This window comes from Ciconia boyciana, chromosome 1, assembly GCF_034638445.1.
Source record: "Ciconia boyciana chromosome 1, ASM3463844v1, whole genome shotgun sequence".
In the NCBI taxonomy this organism is placed as follows: domain Eukaryota; kingdom Metazoa; phylum Chordata; class Aves; order Ciconiiformes; family Ciconiidae; genus Ciconia; species Ciconia boyciana.
Window position 1 is genome coordinate 27821068 of NC_132934.1, and position 23002 is coordinate 27844069.

The 23002-nt window shown below is 38.8% G+C and overlaps 1 protein-coding gene across 5 annotated transcripts in view; it reads left to right on the forward strand.

Moving 5' to 3' along the window:
* Positions 1 to 23002, forward strand: part of ANKRD26 (ankyrin repeat domain containing 26) — a 63073-nt gene that overhangs the window by 8779 nt on the left and 31292 nt on the right. Inside the window, exons 7-20 of one of the 5 annotated variants that reach the window (XM_072861243.1) lie at positions 1778 to 1828; positions 4620 to 4653; positions 4733 to 4805; positions 6065 to 6125; positions 6481 to 7481; positions 8202 to 8349; positions 9972 to 10033; positions 11200 to 11311; positions 12951 to 12979; positions 13082 to 13148; positions 13240 to 13284; positions 18423 to 18508; positions 20142 to 21137; positions 21994 to 22232. In XM_072861243.1, coding sequence (XP_072717344.1) covers positions 1778 to 1828; positions 4620 to 4653; positions 4733 to 4805; positions 6065 to 6125; positions 6481 to 7481; positions 8202 to 8349; positions 9972 to 10033; positions 11200 to 11311; positions 12951 to 12979; positions 13082 to 13148; positions 13240 to 13284; positions 18423 to 18508; positions 20142 to 21137; positions 21994 to 22232 — 3004 coding nt within the window. The remainder of the gene's footprint in view (positions 1 to 1777; positions 1829 to 4619; positions 4654 to 4732; positions 4806 to 6064; positions 6126 to 6480; positions 7482 to 8201; positions 8350 to 9971; positions 10034 to 11199; positions 11312 to 12950; positions 12980 to 13081; positions 13149 to 13239; positions 13285 to 18422; positions 18509 to 20141; positions 21138 to 21993; positions 22233 to 23002) is intronic. The other 4 variants (XM_072861270.1, XM_072861252.1, XM_072861261.1 and 1 more) reach the window with 4 other exon arrangements.

Here is a 23002-nt window from a genome sequence, read left to right on the forward strand (position 1 = left end):
AGAGGAGAAGCTGGGATGATTTTGAGAGACCAGAGAAGCACCCACTTCGGAATTCTTTTCTTTTGCTCTTCTGTATTATTTTTCTGGGATCTTCAGTGTTGTCCTTATTCCTTTGCTGCTTTTGCACTTGTTGAACATTCTTCAAAATATTCTCCTCTAATGAGCAAGTGAGCATATTTAAGAAGTTGGCTCATGCTTATTTTAATGTTTACTTTTTGTCAGAACATGAACCTTTTTATTAATCACAGACGAGTTTGCAAAAACCTCCAAAGGAATGGCTTCCAGCTCTAGCATATTGAGTGACAAACTTTTTAGATTTGAAGTTGGAATTTCTTTGGCAAAAAATAGTAATTATGCAATTTTTCTAGAAGCAGAGATTCAGATTTGTAGTATGTCTGCAGTGGCAGCTTTTTTTTAGCTGCTGCACTGCATATTAGTGTATAGTTCCTTGAGTGTTTCCCTGAGTCCCTACAGAAACTGTTGGTTTTTCATCATGGAGCTCTTGGAAAAGAAATGAGTGCTTCACTGTGATTTACATCTCCTGAGGTCAGGAAGAGTTGTCCTGTATCACCTTTTAAGAAAACTGAGAAATGGAGAAGGGATGAGAAACCATCTTGAGGTCCTTTCTTAACTCTTTAAGTGTATATTTTTGATAGGAGTCCTTTTGCCACATCCATTCCATGTATTTGTGGTAAAATCAATATAAGCAGGACTCCCTTCTGCTCTGAGACAAATGTTATGGCCTTGTCACGAAGAAATTTGGTGTCAGGTAGCTGCAGTAACAGAACCACACCATTCATTGACTTAAAATATAAAATTCTACTAAGTAGGATGAGTAGAGCAGGTGGATAGTGATTTATGTTCTAAAACTTCTGTTCCACAACACACAGACATGCATACGCACGCAAAACACACATGCATGACACTCACACCAGTCAGTGCACCCATTTTGGTCCAGTTGTGGCCTGCCCGATAGCACTGGGGGAACAGGGTATGCATTCTGACTGCTTGTCATGTCTGCATTCTGGCTGGTGGCATAGCTTCTGTACGTGAACAGTTCAGCATGGTCAAATCAATATAAGCAGGACTCTCATCTTCAAACTGAGGTGGGAGGGGCCTATGTTTGCATCAGGCACCAACTGACACAACTTTTAAGGTTAGCTGGTTTAAGACAAAAAGTTTCTGGGTTGCTCTTTTAGTGAGGGGTAACAAACATGCTAAAACTGTAACTTAAGTGAGTGTAAATAACATACTGTCTAGAAGTTGCGTGGTGGTGGAGCCAAGATTTTCAAAATTTCTGGATAGTGTATCTCCAAAGTTTAGTTGTTGGCACCTAAGGATTTTTGGGGTGCTTAGAGGGAGGGAAGTTAAGTGTGCTGTATGTATAAAGCACTCTACAAATATGAAGGAATTGCATTTGTAGTCTGTGCTAGATAAGCACTAGTCAAGTTGGCAATATAAAATTGGCAGTAGAGTAAATTTCTGATAATCTGTTGCAGTATTTCAAAATATTGGAATATGGGTATTTTACATGGAGCAAGTAAATTAAGTTACACTGTTTGACGCTCTCCCTTGAGAGTAGAGTTCTGTAGATTGTGATTGTTTTTGTTTCTAGCACTTACAACTGTAGAGTAGGCTGATAATCACAGTACAATTCTCCCATTGCTATAGCTTTGTTGATGTGCTGCTTATGTTTTCCAAACTTCTGGGAATTCCAGTTTATTCTGATGTCATTGTTTCGTCTGTCCTTTCCATGCCTTTTCCTAAATGGATATAGGAATGCAACAATCTCCTAACCAGACATCAAGAACAGGAAAATCAAGGAAAGGTATTCTGTACAGTAGCATTTCAAATATGAAAGATGTTGTATGATGTACAAATACTAACACACCTATGATGTTTTTTTTATCCTGGGGGACCCTATTTTGATGGGTTTGGTTTTATAAATTAGATTTGAGAGCAGGCTTTGGGCACTTTTTATTTGTTTGCATGTTTTGCATGAGTCCTTTATTATTGAATTGAGTGTTTGCTTTGTATTGCTGTGTGATAGTAAATAATTTTTTTAAAAAATGTTCTTCTGTTGCTCCAAAATGGAAATGGACTTCAATTAAAGTGGAAACAAGCAGTCTCCAGAGACTGCTTCTCTAGATCCCATTTCTATGGTAGGGCATCAAGGTCTGTCTGAAGGCCAGCTCATGAACTTCCTCTGTTGCCTTCTAAAGGACAATGATCATTGCTTAAAGTTACTATACATTGAAAGCAAAAGTTCAGATAACTTACTCAGCTGGTTTGATTAATTATAACTGTAGTAATTGAAAATATAACTGAAGTCACCTGTCAAGAGTTTATAACTGACTGCTCCACCCTATCCACCCAGTTCTAAGAGACAGGTTTTCATTTAGCTTGGGAGGTTAGCAGGTAGATTAGACTGTAGTATGTAAAACTAATTAATATTTTAAAATATTATGTGTTTGTAATAGGAAACATTAAAAATCAGAGACTGTTGGTATTTTAACAGTTTTAGTTTGTCCTCACACTGGAAGTTTCAGCCTCTAGGTTTTGTCTGCATGACGTGTCTACACTGAACATGTATACTGTATTTCATTGTCTGAAAGCCCTGTTCAGGTCAGGAGATGTACTCATTGAAGTTCCCACATAAACCCTGTATTTAGGACAGACAAGATTTCCATGCTTGTTTGTGGTTTACTGGTAGTAGAAGAGAAATGTCTTCAGGCATGGTATGCCATTGTTTTCTTTTTCCTTTAAGGATTTTGTCCAAGACCTCGGTTTCATTGTCATCATGTGACTTTATGGAAGGTCACCTATGTCCTGTTTATAAGCAGCTTAATTTTGTTATGATAGTTAACAAGACTTAGTTGTTGAGAACTTGAAGAATGCTGAAATAGCTACTACATGGAAGTTGTATTTGTTTGTTTTTTCCCTGCTGTCTTGGAAATTGAAGAGCACTTTTATTTAATCTTCGTTGTTGATAGCTGAGAGGTTTTAACACTCTTCAGGCTGGATTCCTAGAGTTCAGATTTGATTAGTACATGAGTGATGTGCTAGAGTGCACTCTCATCGAGTTTGCAAATGGCCCCAAACTAAGGGGATCAGTAGATATGCTTCAGGGCAGCACTGCTGTTCAGAGGAACCTTGACAAGCTGGGGAAATGGACTGTCAGGCCTGTTGTACAAAATTCAGGAAAGTCAAATGCCAAGTCCTGCATGTGGAAAGGAACAACTCCTTGATACAAAACATGCTGGGACTGCCTGTCTGGAGACCTGCTTTGCTGAGAAGGCCCAGAGGGTCTTGGCAGAGTGAGCTGAGCATGAGCCAGCAGAGTGCCCTGGTAACTGAGAAGATCAACAGTGTCCTGGGCTGTATGTATTAAGAGCAGTATAGCGAAGAGATTGAGGAAAGTGATTGTCCACCCCTACTTGGCACTCACTGGATTGTGTCCAGCTGCCTGGGTATAATTTTGAGCCCCCAGTGCAAGAGAGATTGGTCTTTCAACAGTGAGCAAGTTCAGTGGGGGGGCCGTCAAACTCATCAGGGAGTACTTGCCCTTTGAGGTGAGGCTGAGGAAACTGGGTTTGTTCAGCCTAGAGAAGAGGCTTCTTTGAAGGGGACCTAGCAACAGCTTGCAGTACATATGAGGAGAAGACAAAGCCAGGTGCTTCCCAGTGGTGCATGATAGGAGGCGGAGATACAAGAGGCATAAATGCAAACAAGAGAGTTTCTAACTGGATGTGAGAAGCTTCAGCACGATAAGGACAGTAAAACAGAGAGGTTGTACAGTCTTCCTCCTTGGAGGTGTTCAAGACCGGACTGGATAAAGCCCTAAGCAACCTTATCTGACCTCATAGCTGAGCCTGCTTTGAGGAGGCGGTTGGGTAAGAGACTTCCTGAGGTCCCTTCTGACGTGATTTATCCTATGATCCTACGTGCAAGTTGCCTTCATAACACTGATGAAAGCTTGGAGTATAGTATAGAATGCCCTGGTTATGCCCCTTTTGTCTGTTGAATACCATTTTTGGTGCAGTGTAGAGAACTGCTGGTGATTCTTCTATCTGAGGATAAGCCTTAGATCTTGATTATGTTTTTTTATTTTCTTTATATTTTCAAAATAATCTGTTACTGAGTAGAGCAGCAGATAGTGTAGTATATAGCATAATGTTATATGTAATGCTACATAAAATAGTCAAATCTTTGCATGTCGTGTACTCGTGTGTGTAATATGAGTACTTCAGAGGTTCATTTACTTACTGTATTGCTAAACCACCACCATTTTGTTAACTGTTTACTAACATAGCATATTAATGCTATGCTATTTTTTAATTTTTTTTTTAGTTTAGAGATGTTTCCTAAACGTCTAGGTATAAGAGTCCAAAGGAGATATAACTCTGGTCTTTTTTGTTTTATTTTTTTTTAATTCAGTTTGGCTTGAAAAAGCAGTTGTTTTGGAAACGCATTCATTCATGCTGTCTTGTGTTGAATTGACTACCCAAAGTTTCATTCTGTTATGACCTGTAGAGTTGTCCATGTTAAATGTTTATATGTACTGGTTAATTTTTAGCACGCTAAATCTAATTTCAACATGTCAATTAATGTTTGAACAGCAATAGATGACTTCTCCCAAGGAGACTCAATAAGGTGAGACTTTAAAAATACCTAACACTTACCTGAGGAATGATTTGAGAGACACAGTACTCATTTTGCTTTGCTTTTTAAGAAGCTCTGAGAAGGAGGGGAGTGATGACAGTTGGCATACTTCTGAGGAAGAAGAACTTGATTTTACCCCCAAGGTATGGTGCCTTTACAGGAGAAATGTCCTGTGAAAATAAGTGATTTGAAGGCAAGTTTTCTCTGGGATTGAAAGAAACTGCAGTTCCAGGCAATATTGTTTTCTCCTTAGAAGCAGTTTTTGGCCTGCCAGCCTTTCTTCTGCTGTGAGTTTTTCCTAAAAGACCTGTAGTTGCGGCAGAGCTTGCAGTAGTTTTGTGGTTTGGGGCAAAAGAGCAATAGGTGACGAGATAAACCACCACATTGTTTTCTTTGTTCTTGTTTATTTGAGTCAGATTTACAGACCCTAAAAGTTTATAAGTTACTATTATAACCTATTCTGTTCCTGTCCAAACATTGTTATTGTTTTCTGTAAATTTGGTGATAGAATCCTAACTGATAAAGAACAAGGGCACTTATTTATCAAGATCTACTGAAATCCTTCATCACCTAGTTATCCTTTCCTCTCTGTCAGGTTCCTCAAGAGCACTCAATGGATGAGTTACTCAAATGGGTCATCTTTTTTCTTCTATGAGATGGCATTCCATGCTTGCATGTAATCTCACACTGCATGTTTTCCCTCTTTTTTGAATGCTCGGGTAGTATTCTTTTTGTCAGCTACAAGCTCCCACGCCTACAGTGTTTACTAATATTCTGAAGGGTTATCAACTTCTGCAGTGATATCTGGAGCATCTATTCTGTTGCACTGGGATTCTGCAGTGATGAGGAATCTGAGTGTGGTAGTTAAACCCACTCTAATACTAGAGATACAAGCATGTTTAATTTTAACGTGATTTCATTTTATTGTACTGATTTAAATATGATGCATTTTTCTGGCATGATTTTTAAATTTAGGGATATTTTAGTAAGTGTACTAGCAGGGACTAATTTATGCATTAAGTCTAGGGATCTTAACAGTTACTTGCATTGTGCACATTTGCAAGTAAGCATCCTGAAACTGCAATCTTAAATATAGCTGAATTTTACTTAAGTATTACAAATATTAAAAACAGATTTTTAGAACTGTTACACATGTAAACATAGTTTTGGAAACAATTTGCAGAAGGGTGCCTGCACAGTGTTTTGGGGTGAAATACTCACTGAATTGCATATGTGAAGAGTGTTTGTGTAGTTAGAACTATAGGATGGAGCCAGCACCTGAGCACTATCAAAAGGACAGCCTGATGATATTTACTGTTCAAGATTTGATGTGAACAAAAGATTTGCTGTTGTTACTGTTTAAAAAGAAAATGTTCTTGCTTAAATAAATCTTTATTTGCAGAAGCTGCAGAAGCCAAACTTGACACTGTTAATGAATGCTTCCCAGCAGTTCAGGAAAAACAGTAAGCTATTTGAAAAAGATTGCACGATATACTGGTGTATAAAGGTAGACTTGCTAAGTAGTTTTTTCATAAATTTTTCTTTGCTACAGTAAATGAGAAAAGTAGCATTTTGAAAACACAGCACTTACTCATTTCGGAAAAAAATAAGTCATATTGTTAAAATGAAGATATTAATCCCCTTCTAAGCCTTTGTCCCTGGTCAAGTCCTTCCTCCATCCTGCCCATTCCTCACCTGGCTCCTTTTCCAGACATTCCCAGATGACTCCTCTCCTGTGCATTGATCTGGTAACATGCCTATTGCTATTTACATAACTCCTTTTGTTCACATGCATTTTTCCTTTTCTTGTGCTTTAAGATGATGGTGATGGTTCTAGAATTGGAAGTCCTAAGTCACCAAAGAAAAGCCTCAAACAAAGAACCCTGTCAGATGCAAACCTGAACAAAGGAGAATGTGGAGAATTGTTGAATCAAGATGTCTCGGATGCAAGCAACCTGGAGGAAGAAGAATTGGAGGAGGAGGATGATGATGAAAATAACAATGGAGATGATGATGAAGATTATGAGGAGGAAGAGGAAGAAGAAGAGGAGGACGAAGATCTTACTCAAGATGAAAAGGAGGAGGAAGATCTGGAAGATGAAGAAACTCAATCTAATGATATACTGGAGGAGGAACAGGGGGAGAAAACAGAATCTAAAGGGGAAATTAATCAGAAATTAGAGTATTTTAGTAACGCTAAGTATGAAGGGGAAGCTCAGTGTGGAACTGGAGATGTCTGTGGTGATGATCATAAAATAAGTAAAGAATTTCATGAAAAGGTGGAGGAATCTGTTGATACTCCCGTGTCTTTTATAGCTGGGTGTTATGAAAGATTGCAAGAAAATATAACTGCCATGTCTCCAAAGGTAATGAATAATGAAGTATCTTGCAAGTCGGTACCAAAACAAGCTGTCTTTCAAAATCTAAATAACTTGCAAGATACACAAGAAAGCTGGAACAGGAAAAGCATGATTCAGGAGAAGTTTCACAGAAATGCTGACTCCTGTTTTGCAGACTCTGAAAGAAAAAGAGAGATAACTCAGCCTCTGTCAGATAGTTGTCTTAAGGAGAAAAAGTCAAGCTTTGGTGATGGCTTTGAAAGTGGTAAAAATTCTTGGTCAGCAGCAAAAAACCTAAAGCTTGAAGGCCAAAGACTGAACTCTGTCATTCTTGAACGTGTGGATGATGAAGACACTGAAGAAGAGCAATATGAAGAAATAGGTGATAAAGTCTGCGAAGCGCTGAAACAAGAAAGTGAAAACTTGCGCTTAAATAGGTGCGAAGAAAATTTTAGAGCAGCATTTCACTCAAGCACCAAAGTAAGTATATGGGGATGCTTCAAATCACAAGGGTATTTTCTAAGGGTAATATAGGTAAGAAACAAATGGTAAACTGGATTTCTGTTAATACTTATTCTTCACATATACCCATCTTTTGATCATCCATTTTTTATATTAGAAAATGTCTTACTCCTAGCCAAAGCAGTTTCTTAGGTATAAGAATAATATCAGGCAGTATTTTCAATTTTTTTTTTTTTTTATTGGATACAGTGGTTTTGCAGGAAAAAGAGTAGGCAGTAGACCTTTTCTGGAATCAATTTTTTCTCATTTGTATGTACAGGTTTTATCTGTGAAGATTTACTGCCATTTAGTAAAATTCATAGTGTGATGGCTGAAAGTGAGGAAACAAAAAGAAGTTTGAATAAGATTGAGAACAGGAAGCTAGTGATTTTTCCTTGGAGCAAAGTAGGGGAAAAGAAGGAATGTGTTCCAGAATGATGTAACTTAAATGAAGCTAGAGTAAGACTGACATGAGGAAGTGCTTCTCATGGGCTTTGCAGAACCAGGGGTGAGACTTAAAATATTAGGTATTGCTGTCTACTCATATAGATTCCCATGGAAAAACTGAAGGTCTTGTAAAACAAAGCTCAACAAAGTTTCCCTTTTGTCTTACACAAGAAAAGTGTTTTTCCAATTGCCGATGGATGGTGAAGATGCTTGTTTCTGTTCTTTCCAGCTGTTTTGGTTGATCTCTTTTAGGAAGAATCACCTGAACAGGAAGAAGAGGAGGAGGAGCAGGAGAAGGAAGACACTGGTGAAGAGCTACAAACTGCAGTTGTTGAGGGTGTGAAAAATTCTATTTGTAATGATAGCCATCAAGTCCACAATGCTTCAAAAGACAATGCTGGTGAGAGAAATGAGTTAGTAAATACTGATCCCAATTCTTCCTCTATACATATTAGCGCACAGTAAATGAACTAGAATGGTGATTGACTTCTGAGATAGCAAATTTTTCCCTTGCCTGTGAATCTAGTGACCATTGGCAGAGAAGGAAAGCAGCTTTTGTTCCTTTTCATTCGTTCTTGAAGAACTGAAATTGTGGCATTGGATTCCAAACGATGCTATATGAAGCAAGTGCCATTGTTGCTTTTGTTGCTGTGTTCTCCCTGATGCGGTCTGATCAAAATGTGCAGATGAAAAAGAGAAGGAGGACTAGAGTGTCTTGGGTGTGACAGTAGTATTCCCCTTTCTGGTCCGTACTGTCGGATTGAAAAGCTGTGATTGCTCTTGGCTGAAGCCTGGGAAAGATTTGAGTCAAGCTGAGACAAAGCTGTTCTGTTCCAGTGCCTCACCTTGTCCAGTTTTAAAATGTAGAAGGTCTCTCCAGTGCCACACTTGTGTGTGCTTGAAAGCATTACCAGCTCGGTCAGAGTTGAGCACTTTGGTACTCACCTCAGATCTCAGAGCAGGAGGAGAAGGCACCGTTTCCATTGTCCGTCTCCAGAGAGTAGCTTGGTGTGGTAGATGTTACCAGAGCATGCGTAGCTGCTGATCAAATGCTACACAGGGGGCCTGGCAGAACCTGCTGTATTCAAGTGTTGTGCCTGTACATGCTCTTCTGTCTCTATGCATTTTACTGTAAGCATGAGTTTGGCATAGTGTAAGTAGTCAGAGTCCAGGCTGGAACCAGCAGTTACCCTCTTCTGGGGTGGGTGCCCTCACTGCTCTCTAGCTCCTTCCCCCTTCTTTGTGTTCATGTCTCCACATGAGTGAATCCTGAATCAGTTTTACGTAATGGAGTAGCTCCATTAGGTAAGCTCCATAAACAGATAAATGACAATAGTCTAATCTGGCCAGGAACCCGCTGAGACTGAGCCTTACGTTCATCTGGTAGAGAAGAGATTTGGATGTTAACCCCCTGAGATAGAAATGGTTTTTGCGGGTTTGGGGTGAGTGTTTGAGCTGTGACCCTCTACTCTGTTTTTTAAATGGCAATGCTTAGGTGTCTAGCTTCTGGGAAGGTGCAGGGTAACAGCTCTCTGTCAAGGAAGATCTTTCCTGGTAGCACTACAAAAGGAGCATTGTTTCTTGGTTATTTTAGTGATGTTAGTGTGAGGATGTTTTGCATAGTGTTTCTACGGTACTTCCTGTACAGTGGGAAGTGGTAGTAAATGCCAAATTCTGGAGCTGTAGGCTGGAGAGCAGGTGACCTAAATTCTGTATACCACAGGACTGGAACGTGCTGGAGTTTCTTCCTGAATGTTACCCAAACGTGCGTTGGGTGTTGCTTGTAGCTGTGTCTGCTGTTGTACATAGCCGTCTTCTGCTGGAAAGGAGGCATGAGGAGGTGGTGATGTAAAGGAAATACCATGATGTGGCTGGGCGTGAAGAAACCCTTGAATAACACTCACTTCTTCATTTGTCCTCAGCAATAGAATCACTGCACATCTTTTGGATGCAGGGCTTGACTGATGGGGAAAAGCAGAGTGAAATATAAACACAGTGTCTCACTTCTTACCTTGTTTGTAGGTGCCCTTCCAGCAGTGGGAGCAGAGGAAGAGGAAGATGCTGAATCTCCCTGGGATTCTGAGGTACTTTCTGTGAATGACACGGGGGTTCCCACTGGGGGGGGGGTTGGGGGAGGGAAGGAGTGAGATCCAGAACCACTTGAGAGCTTGCTTTTGACTTGGGCCCTACTGTTGATGAGGCTTATTTCCTCTTTTTCTGCTTCTGTGATATGTTTGTAACTGGGGGCCCTTGAAATACTTCTGCTTGAGGCCAGCTGTTCAGTTAGGATTGGAATGGAGTTAGGTCAAGCTAACAACTTGGGTCACATAGCAGCTGGCCTTTGAGTTTGGTTTCTAGTATAGTATTGAAGCAGTGAAGTTTCTTGCTGCTTAAAATACTCTGAGCTTTTCACAGGGGCTGGCAGGACTGTTGCTTTTTCACCATACAGCTCTATTCTGCTGACCTGGTCAGTGGTTGCCCTTAGGGTCTACAACCTAGATGATTAGCTGCTTCTGAATAGATCCTCTCTACCTTTTGTAGGTGTACTTCAGCCCTTTTTGAAAGTCATGTTCAACAGAGATACCACACATGCTGGCTGTGTTTGCACTTTTAGTTCTTTCTGTCTGTGGTAATGGGCTAGAAGAAAATGAGCAAGGTCTGTAGCTAACCCGCTCTAGCTTTTCTTGTGAGGAAAAACGAACTCTTCCCCACCCCCTTCTTAAAAATACCAGACTACTTTTTTTTTTTTTTTTAGGTAGCCTTAGTTTCTGTAAGCTTTGCCTTGCTAATCTTTGTTCAGCCTGAATCGCCCTTGCAACTGGGAATAGCGATGTGTTCGCTCATCACTGCAGGATACATGCCTAGGGAACATAAGCACAAACTTGAATGTCAGGTACAAGTTCAGTACAAACGTTGGATCACCACAGACCTGCAGTTGCTGGTTCACAACCCACATCTTGAGTTACCATGTTAATTCTCTTTTGTGGCTGTCCAGTTTGTCAAGGTTTATCAACATGACAGAATAGTTTAGATGAGCTGTGAGGTTATTGCCTAAGATCTGAAAACACATACAACTACTGTGATTTTCCAGTATACTATGTCTTGATGTGCCCTTTCCAAGGGTCTTATCAAAGGTTTTTGTATCTCTAATATACTTGATACCGTGCTACGCAAGCTGGCTTAGCAGGAGCTTTGTGCATAGAAATGACTTGAAAATGCATTTGTACCAATTCTCATGCATGCGTTTTAGATTATACAGACGGATTCTGAAAGTCTGAGAAAAGTATCCTCCGGTGTGTTGCTCCCAGCTGCAGACAGACACGGAGCATGCTCACAGCTTGTTTCAGGGGAACACGACAATGGTAACTTCATGGTGGACTAAATGTTTGTCTGTTAGCATTTATAGGCTAAAGTGAACTTTTATCAGTGTCTGTCTTAGGAATGCTGTTATGATGTGGGTGTGCGCTATAGCAATGAAGTGTTTAGTATTTGTTAATTAACACCAGTTATCTCAGCGCTTGCTGGCCAGTTTGTAAAGGAAGTTGTCTTGTTTGCATTATGTGTGTTCTTTGGACGTGTTTGTATTTTTTTGGATTCAGGTTCTTGCTGCATAGTGATGAAAATGTATGTGGTTTAGGACTGACGTGTCTGAACGTTTAAACATTCTTGGATGATAATGCAGCAGAAGAATGCTATGATCTAGCTAAGCAATTTTTTTCCCTAGTTTCATTTTTGATAGCTTTCTATTGTGCTTTGCCTAGGAGCTAAAATGTGACTAAAAGTTCAGGTTTTGTTGCTAAGAGTTTCTGCCTGTAGTTTATAACACTGTCTCTCAAGCACCTTGAGCGTAGGATGGCAGGGAAGTTTTGCTATTGGGGTAGAACTCTTTTCTGAAGGATTTCTCCTTTAAGAAATGGTTTGTCAATCCTGCTTGTAGTATAGGTACATTAGCTGAAGAAGCTAATCCAGTTTTAGTTTAGTAAGCTGGAAGCAAAACTTTACAAGCTCCTGGGAGCTTGTAAATCTGCTTGTTGAGTAGTTGTCATGGAAGTCTGCTTTGTATGATTCTACTAAGATAAGTTTAAAATCAGTGTGAAAACGGGGTAGAAGGTGATTATGGTAATCTTTCTAAGGTATGTCCATACTGCTAGACCACCAAGCTTACTGAAATTAAATACTGTTTGTTTTTTAATAATTATTTTTTTTTATATAGAAATTTTGCTGTGGAGCCATTCTTAGTAACATTTCATATACTTCTTTCATGAGAGGACTCAAATTATAAGATGACTAAAGCAGAGGAATTGAGAAATATAGGTGGGACAGTAGATTGTGTGGGTTTGGAAATGATTTAATGTTGGACAAAAATAAAAAAAAAAAAAAATTTGGAACTATGCTATAAATGGAAATTACAACCAAACAACATTTGTTTCTTTTGTTTCCTTGCAAGCTAACCCAGAACAATCTGTTGAGAATTAGCTTGATTTTACCTCACTGAAGGACACGTGTATGAGGTTTCTGTGTCTGCACCATGCTTTCTCTGTCCTATCAATGGAAAGGAAAATACTCCTCAACATGTAACACTTGTAGGATAATCACAGTCATAGTGCTGTTGGACTGTTTTACGATCATTCATTACAGCAGACCAGCTTTGACTTTTGAAATAATCCTTTTAGAAAGCAGGATTCAACTTCTCCAAAGGACTAAATATTTTGATCTCGTTCTGTTAATGAGCATGACCTTATTGCTTCACATGAATTGCCCTAGTTTTGTGATTATTATTTTTTTAAATCCAAGGTGCATGAATGGAAGTGTGCATTGGCCATTTCTTGTATACTAATACAAATGCTGTATGGTGAGGTAAATTGAATGTTAGGTATCGTGCTCTTGATGAAATAGTGCTTGCAACTAATACTTAGTTGTAGAAACTACTGATGTTGAATGGAGTAAAAGATACCTTCAATTAAATAAAATAACACTTCCCAAAACATTTTTCACCTCTAGGCTTTTCAGAGAAACCCAGCAATTCCCAGGTAAGTATTTGTTCATGTCAGACTGACTACCTGTCCTGCTTATTAAATAGTATGTAGTTACTTTTAATTTGTTTTTTTATCATTGGATTGTGTCTTTCATAGCTGAAGATTCCTGAATCTGTGTTGGAAATGAATGAAACCTCTCCTAAAAGAAGGCAGCAGAAATCAGGTAATGTTCACTTCATGTGGTTCTGGGTTTAGCTTCATAATCTTTCTGGATAGAAGTATTTAATAAAGCAGATGACTTATTTGTTTTGCAGATCTATTGGAGGAATTTGGTTTAGGAGATGCAGATGATATTGAAGGTATTCGTAACAGTCTTTTTGTAGTGTTCTTTTATGGACAGACACATTGTACTTGCAAATTTTTTCCTAATATTAAATGAATGGTTCTAGCAAGGTGTTCTGGGAGCAGAAGGTTTACTGAAATATGCTTCTATGCATGCCTGTGCTCCCTCCTCTAGTCTGCCGTTCAACGCTATAAATGCCCTTCCATGATGTAGGCTTCCTCTACCATACCTGCTGTCATCTCCCCTTTTCAGGTAGTCCTCAAGTTTGCTTTCCTTCCAATTTCTCAAAAAAACCCCTTCCTGATATTCCTGGTTCTCTGAGCATGTGCTGTGGCTGATTCCAGGCTAGGGATCTAGAAGCTAAGCTGTCCAGGAGCTGCAGGTGAGACAGGGTAATTCTTGGGCTCATGCTGTAGCTGCACTTAGCAGGAATTATTACTTGCCTGGGTTTTCTCTACCTGTCTGGAAGTTGTTTTGAAACGTGTAGCAAATACATTCTTCTGAGGCCTCCCCCTCTTGTTTCATGGAAACTGACAAGCAGGTTCAGAGGTAGGGGAAGGAAGTGGGGAAGAGAGACAAGGTGGGAGGAAATGACAGTGTCAGCATGTTGTCAGGAATTCTCTTTTCTTTGGAAACAAGGCTAAAAGCGAATCAGCTAGCTGGTCCACTATATATTGGAGAGAGGATATATGACCTTAATGGTTTTTTAGTTTCTTTGTTCTAACATTTATTGATTTGCATATTTGTTAATGAGATGAGAAGGAATTCCCCATTCAGGTTTTGGAGTTTCTACAATCAGCTATTGAAAATATAAACCAGAGAGAGGTGAACAGATAGGTAGGCAAGTAAGTGAAGTAGGTAATCAGAAATAATTTTTTTTAATTACTGTAACTTCTAAGTATGGAATACAAATAGTTCCAAGTTCTTTGGCATCCTTGTTTTAGGGGGAAAAAAAAGTAGCATTGTTCTTTTGTCAATAATAGAGATTAAACTTCTCTCTAGGAAAGATATCTTCCTCCTCTCGCCCTTCTCCTCTCTCTCCTATATTTGCAATAGGCAAGCAATAACAGGTCCTCTTTTTCTCTTTATTTTGCAGTGATAGTCTTTTTGGAAGATGCATAGAGGATTGTTAAAAGTTGTTCAGTTAAAACATGAGTTTTGGTTTTTTCTGTTTTACACAGTAATGTGAAATGTAGCCCCGTAGTGGACCAGTATGTTATAAAATTACAAACACAGAAAGGAAAGACTGCCTTTTCATAGTTCATTTCATGTCAGCTATTTTTCCTGTGTGTCTTTATTCATTTATGTCATTTTTTTTACCCATGTGTTATCTTGAAGAGCAGGTGTTAAGAAGTACACGTGAAAATTTCTTTCAAACTTTTATGTTTCAGTTTGGGTTTAAGCAATTTAGATTGCTTCAGCAAAGCATCGTGATTCCTGTGGCACAAATATTTCTAACTCTAAAAGGGTTGAATGCCACCCTTCACAAGTTTATTTCATAAATCTGGGAAACAGATACAGTATCTTGCACGATTAAATATTGAATGAGAGATGAAATTTCCCATTCTATTTACCTTGTAACTGACTCATAGTAATAACTTCTTAAAATCTATTTTTGGGTCAAAATTAAGTAGTGGTGTTCTCATGTTTTCTGTATAGAAGAGTAGCTGCTTTGCGCTGTAATCTGCAAAAAGTCATTATGTAAGACAATTTATGAGGAGGGAAGTCTTAGAAGAGAGAGGAGAGGTAAAGGCTAATTGGAAAACTAAAATTCATCTCTCAACGCTAGCTAGAGAACAGGCAGAGTAAAAGGTGGGGGATTTGCATCTTTTGTATGCACAGGGATTTCTGTGTATTTGTATGTTAAGCACGAAGCCAGATTCATCTAACTCCACTGCAGGTATCCATTAATAAAAATACATGCTAGTGATAAATGACTGGCAAAAATACTGGAATTTAATTTACTCTGTGAATTTTTGATATGCTTTTTTTAAAATGACAGGCTATTCAGAAGCTTCAGACTAGGGTTCTACCAGTGTTTTAACTAAAAATTTTTCCCTGTGCTAAAAGTGAAAAAGTCTTGACAATGAGGAGTCATCCCTCTTTTGCAATGTTGGCAGAAGCCAATAATACAGAAAATAGATTCATGAATTGCTGCTCCAAGAAGACAAGAAATTTTACTTGCAGCAGCTAATGGGAGAAGACCTTATCTTCTTTTTTTTTTTTAGTTTATGTTTTTTAATTATTTTTCCAGTGGCTTAGAGTTACTGACACCATAAGAACTGGAATTTTGCAGATGGAAGAACATTGTTGCCTTTCATCTTTCCTGCCTTTTTCCTTGTTCTGTGCCCATTGTACAGAAATTTCAAGATTGATTGAAACCTATGGAAAAGAAATCTTCTGGGCTCCGAAGATCCTAAAATCTTATCTAAAGACTGAGATTTCAGACTCAAATAGCTGCTGCTGAAAACTGTACTGTTGACCATGATGGGCAAGACTGAATAGGAGTTCGGGTTGCTTTTGATTATAGCAGTATGGCACCTAATTTTAAAGCGTCTGGACTCTAAAACAGAATCCAGAACATTAAGATACAGAGAATGCGAATTGCATGTTTAGAAGGCCAGTACAAAACTCTGGGTGCTGACAGGTCTGCTTTTATCCAGCTTTCAGGCAGATACAGTCAACCAGAAAAGCTTGTTTAGTCTGTGTTGTGCAGGTGTCACAGCTCTCCTGCATCCACAAAATACTTAGTCTATCTTTTAAGCAATATTGTGGCGTTCATGTTACATGGTGGGAGCGATCACACATACCAAGTTGTATGGTGGGAAGCTGCATGCACGTGGCAGTTTGTGACAGGAATGAACATTGATGAAGTGACAGAAGAAACCTGGTTAAGTGTACCTTTATGGAAACGGTGTAGGAGCAGTCCCATCTGTCTGAAAGACTGACCACCCCTTGCTGTGCTTGGGATGGAGAGGCTTCTAGAAGTAGTAGAAACTCTAAGCAGAATGGTGTGTCTAGACTCTTTTCTTTCTAGGAGATATTGTTACCACCCAAGAAGCTTATGTGTAAATTACCAACATACTGGGTGCCTGTCTGTGCCCAGTTCTGCTCTCTTGAGTTATTTTCCTTTTGTTTTCTGAAAGGATGTTACCAATCAGTGTGACATCTGTGCAGATACTTCTCTTGGATTTCATCAGGCTCCCATGCTTCTGGCTACCCCTTCTGGTTGGCACTCCCAGAACTGTATGCTCAGTGAGGGAGGGACTTGCTGGTTCAAATTATCCAGCCACATTGCAATTCTAGTAAGAGGGACAAGAACCCATCTACAAAAACTATGCATAACTGTTGGAGGAAAGGAAGATGTTGATCTCCAAATTATGGAGGTTATTTGTATAGGACCTAAGCATTTACTTATTCCAAGCATCTTGGTCTTGATAATTTATGACACTCTCTACAGTACCTTCTATGGTGCTATCTACAAATGTTCCTTGATCACCAGCAGATCTGTCCTCTATTTCTAATGCTGGTTGGAGCCTTCATCTGCACCAGCAAACAGCTTTGTATTGGGATATCTACAAGCATCAGTAAAGGCTAAATCTATTCTGTGATCTTGAAAAACAAGAAAAAGGGAAAAATACCTGTTTTCCTTATAGAACATTATCCTTAGATAATCGTTAATTATTGTTGTTGTTATTATCTTTAATACTCATCAGACTGTCTGAAATGCATCATAGTCATCAACAGATCATCATAAAAACCCTATGAAATAAGTGCTGTCAACCCACTGATGACTAATGTGTGTTGGGAAATGCCTTGTGCTAAAATACCCAAAAAAGAAATTGACGAAAAAACTAGGCAGTTGCACCCGCCAGTGATTGAGGTGGGAGGAGAAGGTTGTTATTTCACACTGCGTAACTTGAGGTTAAAATTGACCTCTGCAGACCTGTATGACTGACTGAGGAGCTTAGGTTTGCAATTCAGACGTATGAGTTGTAACTCTAAGCTTGTATCTAATGTAATCCCCTTCAAGAAAGGAAAGCTTGCAAAAGGAGTCACCTAAAGCAGAAAATGCCAGAAGTGAGGTTGGCCATGTGACTTGTTAATACTGGACCCTTTTGTATGTTTATGACGATACCTATTTTCTCCCTGTCTTGCTCACTTTTCTTGTAGGAAGGAGAGAATATTGTGTCCCTCTTTAGTAGTGAAGGTTTGTGTATAGAAAGGCTATTGTGTAGAAACCGTAAAATTATGGAGCAGGAAAGGAGGTGCAGAGTGATTAAGGTGAAAAGCCTCCATCTCTGTTTTTAGATGCCACACTTGAGCTGCTGAGACTTGTTTCTTTCTGAATAAATGATACTTCAAAGTCTTCTGTGTGCGTTCCACACAGTGACAATGAGTTGCTGCTTCTAAGTTGTATCTGGGACTATTTAGAGTCCAATTCTCAGATGAAACAGAGATTCAAGGTAGGGACCCCACAATGGGGAGCCCAGACTGAGTGACTGCTTCTGAGGAGTTTGTGACCTGTCCAATATTGCTTAGAAATTCTGAGAGAGGAAAGGGTGCAATCCAGTTTTCAATGGTACAAGTGAAACATCCGGATCACGGGTTGTTTCTCAACACTTCACAAACCTATTTCTCATCCAGTGTTCCATCCATGTCTTCTGCAACAGATGAGGCAGCAGTTTGAAATACTCAGTCCAGATCCATGTCTAGAGACAGATTTGGTTCATGCATTGAGTAAAGCTGGGGCCTTAAAGATTTCAAGCCTGTAATTTTGTTGTTCGTTATTTTCTGTGCACAACACACAGGGAAATTAAAATTGCTGGAGGAATGTAGCTAGTTACTGCATGGCACACAGTGTGTTCTCTCTGTCTCCCCGGCCCTGTTAAGAAACAGGAATGGTTTATTTGTGACCATTTATAGTTATTTTCAGCAAATTTCCTTTATACATTAAAAAGTAAAATGCCCTGGAAGAAGGGAATTCACACAGATGCATCTTAAATCTGTATTATGATAATTTTCTCTCTAGTTCACAAATGTGAGGGGATGTGTTATTTTTTAAGATTTTTCTCACAAATACGATGATTCAAGATGCACTCTAAGTAGTACGAAGTCATGCTGGTTATAAAAATATGTGTTTTTTCACTGTAGGTGAGTGCTCAGGATCTACCTTTCATATGTCGTCATCAGCTGAAAAAGAAGACATCAAGGATGCCATTGAAAACTATGGGGTGCGGGTACGTAAAACCAAATATTTTGAATTAGAGTCTGAACTGGTAAATTGTATCATACACTAAGGTAAAGAAAACTTACCAGTCAGTGAATAATACTAAAGGGAGAGTCCTGTAGATGAAGGTTGTATTATAGTCTGAAGTAAAGTTGGATGCAATCTTCTTATGGTGGGTAAAATCCTTGTCTTTATGTTGGATACTTGCTGGTATGCTGATTTGTTTCCAGCTGGTTTGCTTAAATTTTGACCAGTGTCTTTCCTTTTGTGCAGTTCTGAGAAATAGTGCAATCAAATGCAGAATGCACATTCAAGTGAAGAGGGAGATTTGTCTATAATCTGGTGATCTGTTTGATTAAACATGCCCAGTCTTCCCCTTTGTAAGAGAAAAGTCAAACAAAAAAACTTGAAATTTGGTGACCTTCCTGATGCTTTCCCTGCCTCTGCAAAATATACCCTTGTTTGGCCATGTTAATGTTTGAAAAGGGTTTTTGTCAGAGGGCATTCTAGGGGGGAATAAGGCAGGCATCCTGTTTGTGTTGGGCATACAGGACAGGGCTGGATAGAGGGATATGGAGTCTTCTGTAACACCTCAAGGCACAGTGGAGTGAATTATTTCCACCCCACACCCAGACACTATGAAACAGGGACATGCTTAATTTTAACAAGCAGAGCACAGAACTTAAGCCTATTGGAAGGTGGTAGTAGTTGGGCAATGAACTTGGGAATGGGGAGGCTGAGACAGATGGTGGCTGGGTGAGGAGCTCTGTTCCCTGTTCTGAAAGGAGGAATTTTTGCAGAGGGAGAAAAGGGCCTGGCTAACAAGAAAAGAGAGTGAGGAGTTGGATGGTCTTAGCCCACTGGAACACCAAGGCTGTAGGCCCTATTTGGAAGGGACCACAAGCTAAGGAGGCATGTTGGGAGGAGTGTGACACAGGACAGGAGAAGTTAGAACTGTTGAGGAACAAAGCATGGGGTCAGGGACGTGAGGAGACTGCTTGGGGTTGAGGCATGGTACAGTTTTCATACAACCTTGGGTTCCTGATTTTTGGGATAAGGGAAGGAATGGACAGGTTTCCCTAATAAATGCTTTTCTTTGGAGCTTGGAATGGAATTTAATATTTCTGAGTCTTGGGTGAAGAAATAGTCCTAACTTAGACAATTCTCTTTGTGGTGGACAGTGAAAGCTTGTCATGTTCATTCACATTGTATTAGCTCAGCTGGCAGGAGACTGTAAAATGCCAGACAGTAGAGAATGATGGAGGAAGGAGAGTAGGAAAATGTAGGCAGTTGTAATGAAAAATGGTATTAAAGCAATAAAACATGAAAAAATAAATTGCTTTGTGACAAATGCCACCAGTTACAGAAAGCAGGCAGGCTAAAAGGTAAAAGCAACCTTAATGTCGAGACAAATCTCAACTAAGAAAATTGTTGTCTCTCAAGTAAGTCCTTCTATTTTTAAGAAAATGATGATTCAGTGAACCTTTTTAGTACCCCTTGATTTTTATTAGAAACAATTGCTTTCAAAATGTCTTATTTCTATTATTTCTGTTATATAGGATGAGTTTGCAACAGAAATTACCTAGATTAACTGTAACTTCCTTTTTCTTGGTAATCTTTCTGTCTGTACCTGTTTACTTAAGGATAAATATATTTTAGAAACTACCAACTTGATAGAAAAAACAGCACATGAAAATCAGACTGACAAAGCAGAAATTTCACATCAGGAAGCCCTAGCAGAAAATGAGGAATCACACAGTGCTAACAAGCAGTTAAGTCCAAAACCTTGGGAAGAAAGATATGAAAGAATGTGGGTTGAAAATGAGAAAAGGGAACTGAAAACAAATTTTAAAAACATTACAGCAGAGCTGAAGCAGCTGTTTGGTGAAATTAATGAAACTGGGAAAACTACTTGTCTTGTGGAAGAAATGTCAGAAGATGGCTTCAGTGAAGAATTGAAGAGTTCTCGTGTTGTTTCATCTCATGCAACAGAATCAAGTAACAAGCTAAAAAGTAAAGGTGAATTTGGAGATATGAAAATTATGCTAGGTGGAAAAGAACCCAAAATGGAAATCGTAATTCCAAGTCTTGGTGTCCTTCCTGATCAAAGTAACTTAAATGCAAACATGGAAGATACCTGGAGTACAGATGAACAGGACAGCACAAACAATGCAGATAATACAAAGGTGCTTCTAGCAAAAGGAGAGGAAAATAAAATGCCTACTATGGAAATGGAAGAGAATGAAAATGCAAGTAGTAGAAACGTAGAGGGAAATCCTGAATACTCCCTGAGACATAGCTTAAAAACAAGTATTTTGGATGACGTTTCTAATATTCTTCCTAAAATAAGACCTGTTTCTACAAGTGATGAAAATGCACTTTTTGTAACAGAAGGGAAACTTGGAAAAGACTCTGGATTTAATGATGATGTTCCCAGGGACTGCCTTATCAACAATAATAAAATAGGAGAAACAGAAATTGACAGTCTTTTTGCAAATGCTCAGCAATCGTGTGGCATGCTGAAGAGGAATCTTGATGAAGAATTAATGCAAGATATGGAAAGATTTAAGAGTAAGGTAGGAATGCTGCAAATAGTATTCCTGGCTTTGGAGAAAGAGAAGGTACAGCTGCAAAGAGAGGTAGAACTTCACCTGCTACTCCTTAATCTTTAGTCTTTCTCCATATCAATGGTCCTGTTCACTTTAGCTATTCATCATTAAGGGAAGATGCTTTGTGCAAGTTGGTTTTTATTTTAATGGAAATACAGTACTTATGAATAAAGAGAGCAGTGGAGAGTTGTCCTTTTCCCCATTATGTAATTAGAAGGTTTTTGGAAAACACAGAATGCATTGTTGTTCCAGTTTAACAATAGGTGGCACTCAGTTCCAGTGTAAGTAGTTATCACTTCATTGCCATAAAAAGAAATGCACACAATTACATCAGTTCTGATTCTGAATCAAAGAATGAAAATAGCTTCTGAACAGGGTCTTGACTAATCTGTTCATTTGCTGTGATTTCTGCATGGTGTGTCTTCATTGCCCTTCACTAAAATTCCTGTTTGCTGTGAAACCATTCCTGCTTGTGGGTTTGTGATCTCTTCCCTTCCCCCCTGTCCCCAAATTAAGGAAGCCTAGCACACTTCCATTTGATCTTTTTTCTGTGTTTTTACAACTAACATTGTGCAGTCCTTCTAACTCTTTGTCCATCAGTAATGCTTTCACTTTTTTTTTTGTTCATGTTTTAAGATACACTATTGTTTTCTTTCTAAGGGCTATGTGTTTGTTATATCTTTAATCATGAGTGAATTCAAAGTATTTTCAATGACTTGATACACTTTGTAGTGTAAGTTTGTGAAAATGCTTCTCTATGTGAATTAAAATTTTTTTCATTTTACATTATTTCAGAGGTAAACCCTGAATTATTCAATCTTGGATATGGTGTTTCTCTCTTCTAGAAATACTGAGACGTATATGAAGCTTAACTTTCTTTTTGTAGGTTGAGAAGGAAAAAGGCAAACAAAGATGTCTCAAAACGGAGGCGGTGGCAAAACAGGAAGATCTTGCCAAATTAAATACACCAGCAGGTGACGTTACTAATCAGCAAATGAAACAAAAGCTTACTCTAAGGAAGAATGACTGTTTGAAAATGGAGAGTGAAAACACTATAGAAGAAAAAGACAAAAATAATTTTTCATCTCAGGAGAGATCAAAATTGATTAAAATGCCGATGAAAGGGTAAACTAAGGAAATAATCTCTAATTCTTATTTGTAGTACTACTTAAGTATCTCTTATGTTTTCCAGTGTTGTAGTAGTTGAAGTAGTTTCCTCAATGCTGAAAGTCATACTGAGTAGTCCGCTGCTTCTCAAACATTTAAGAAAAAAAAAATTTTTTTTGAAAAAACTAAGCTCATAATGGAGGTTCAAATTTATTGCCTGCTTTTTAAAAAGAAAAAGAAAAAAAAAAGAGAAACCAAATTCCTGTGGGTTTCCTTATTGATACTGAGGCAAAACAGGTCTTCAAAACCAGAATTGAAGACTAGAAAAAACAGTTATTTTTGTAGGAAATGGCCATGGGGGGGGAGGGGAGGGGAAGTAGGAACTTGCAGTTTGCTTTGCTTTCTTCCTTTTCTAGGTGATTTTAGTGATCTCCATGCAGTTGGTGTTTTCATTAAGTTCAGATGCTCATTGTCAGGAAAAGGGAAAAGTTGAGTTTGGTTTGGTAATATCGTAAGTTTGAAGAAGGCACAGATATTTTTATGTAACCCCAAGCAGGAGTTTTTTCCTGTTTGCCCTTCAAAGGAATCTCTGCTCTAGCTACTTTGTCTAATGGGGATATTAGATATGTTCCAGCTTACCTTGAATCTATCTCAGATTCCACATTTCCCCCTCATTCCTAGGGGAAGATTTTTTAAATACTTGCATATCTTCCATGATTTTTGGAGTAAAGTCTGTGTCTTATCACAGATATTTTTCATCTCGGTTGTTTCTGGACATCGTCTTAAAT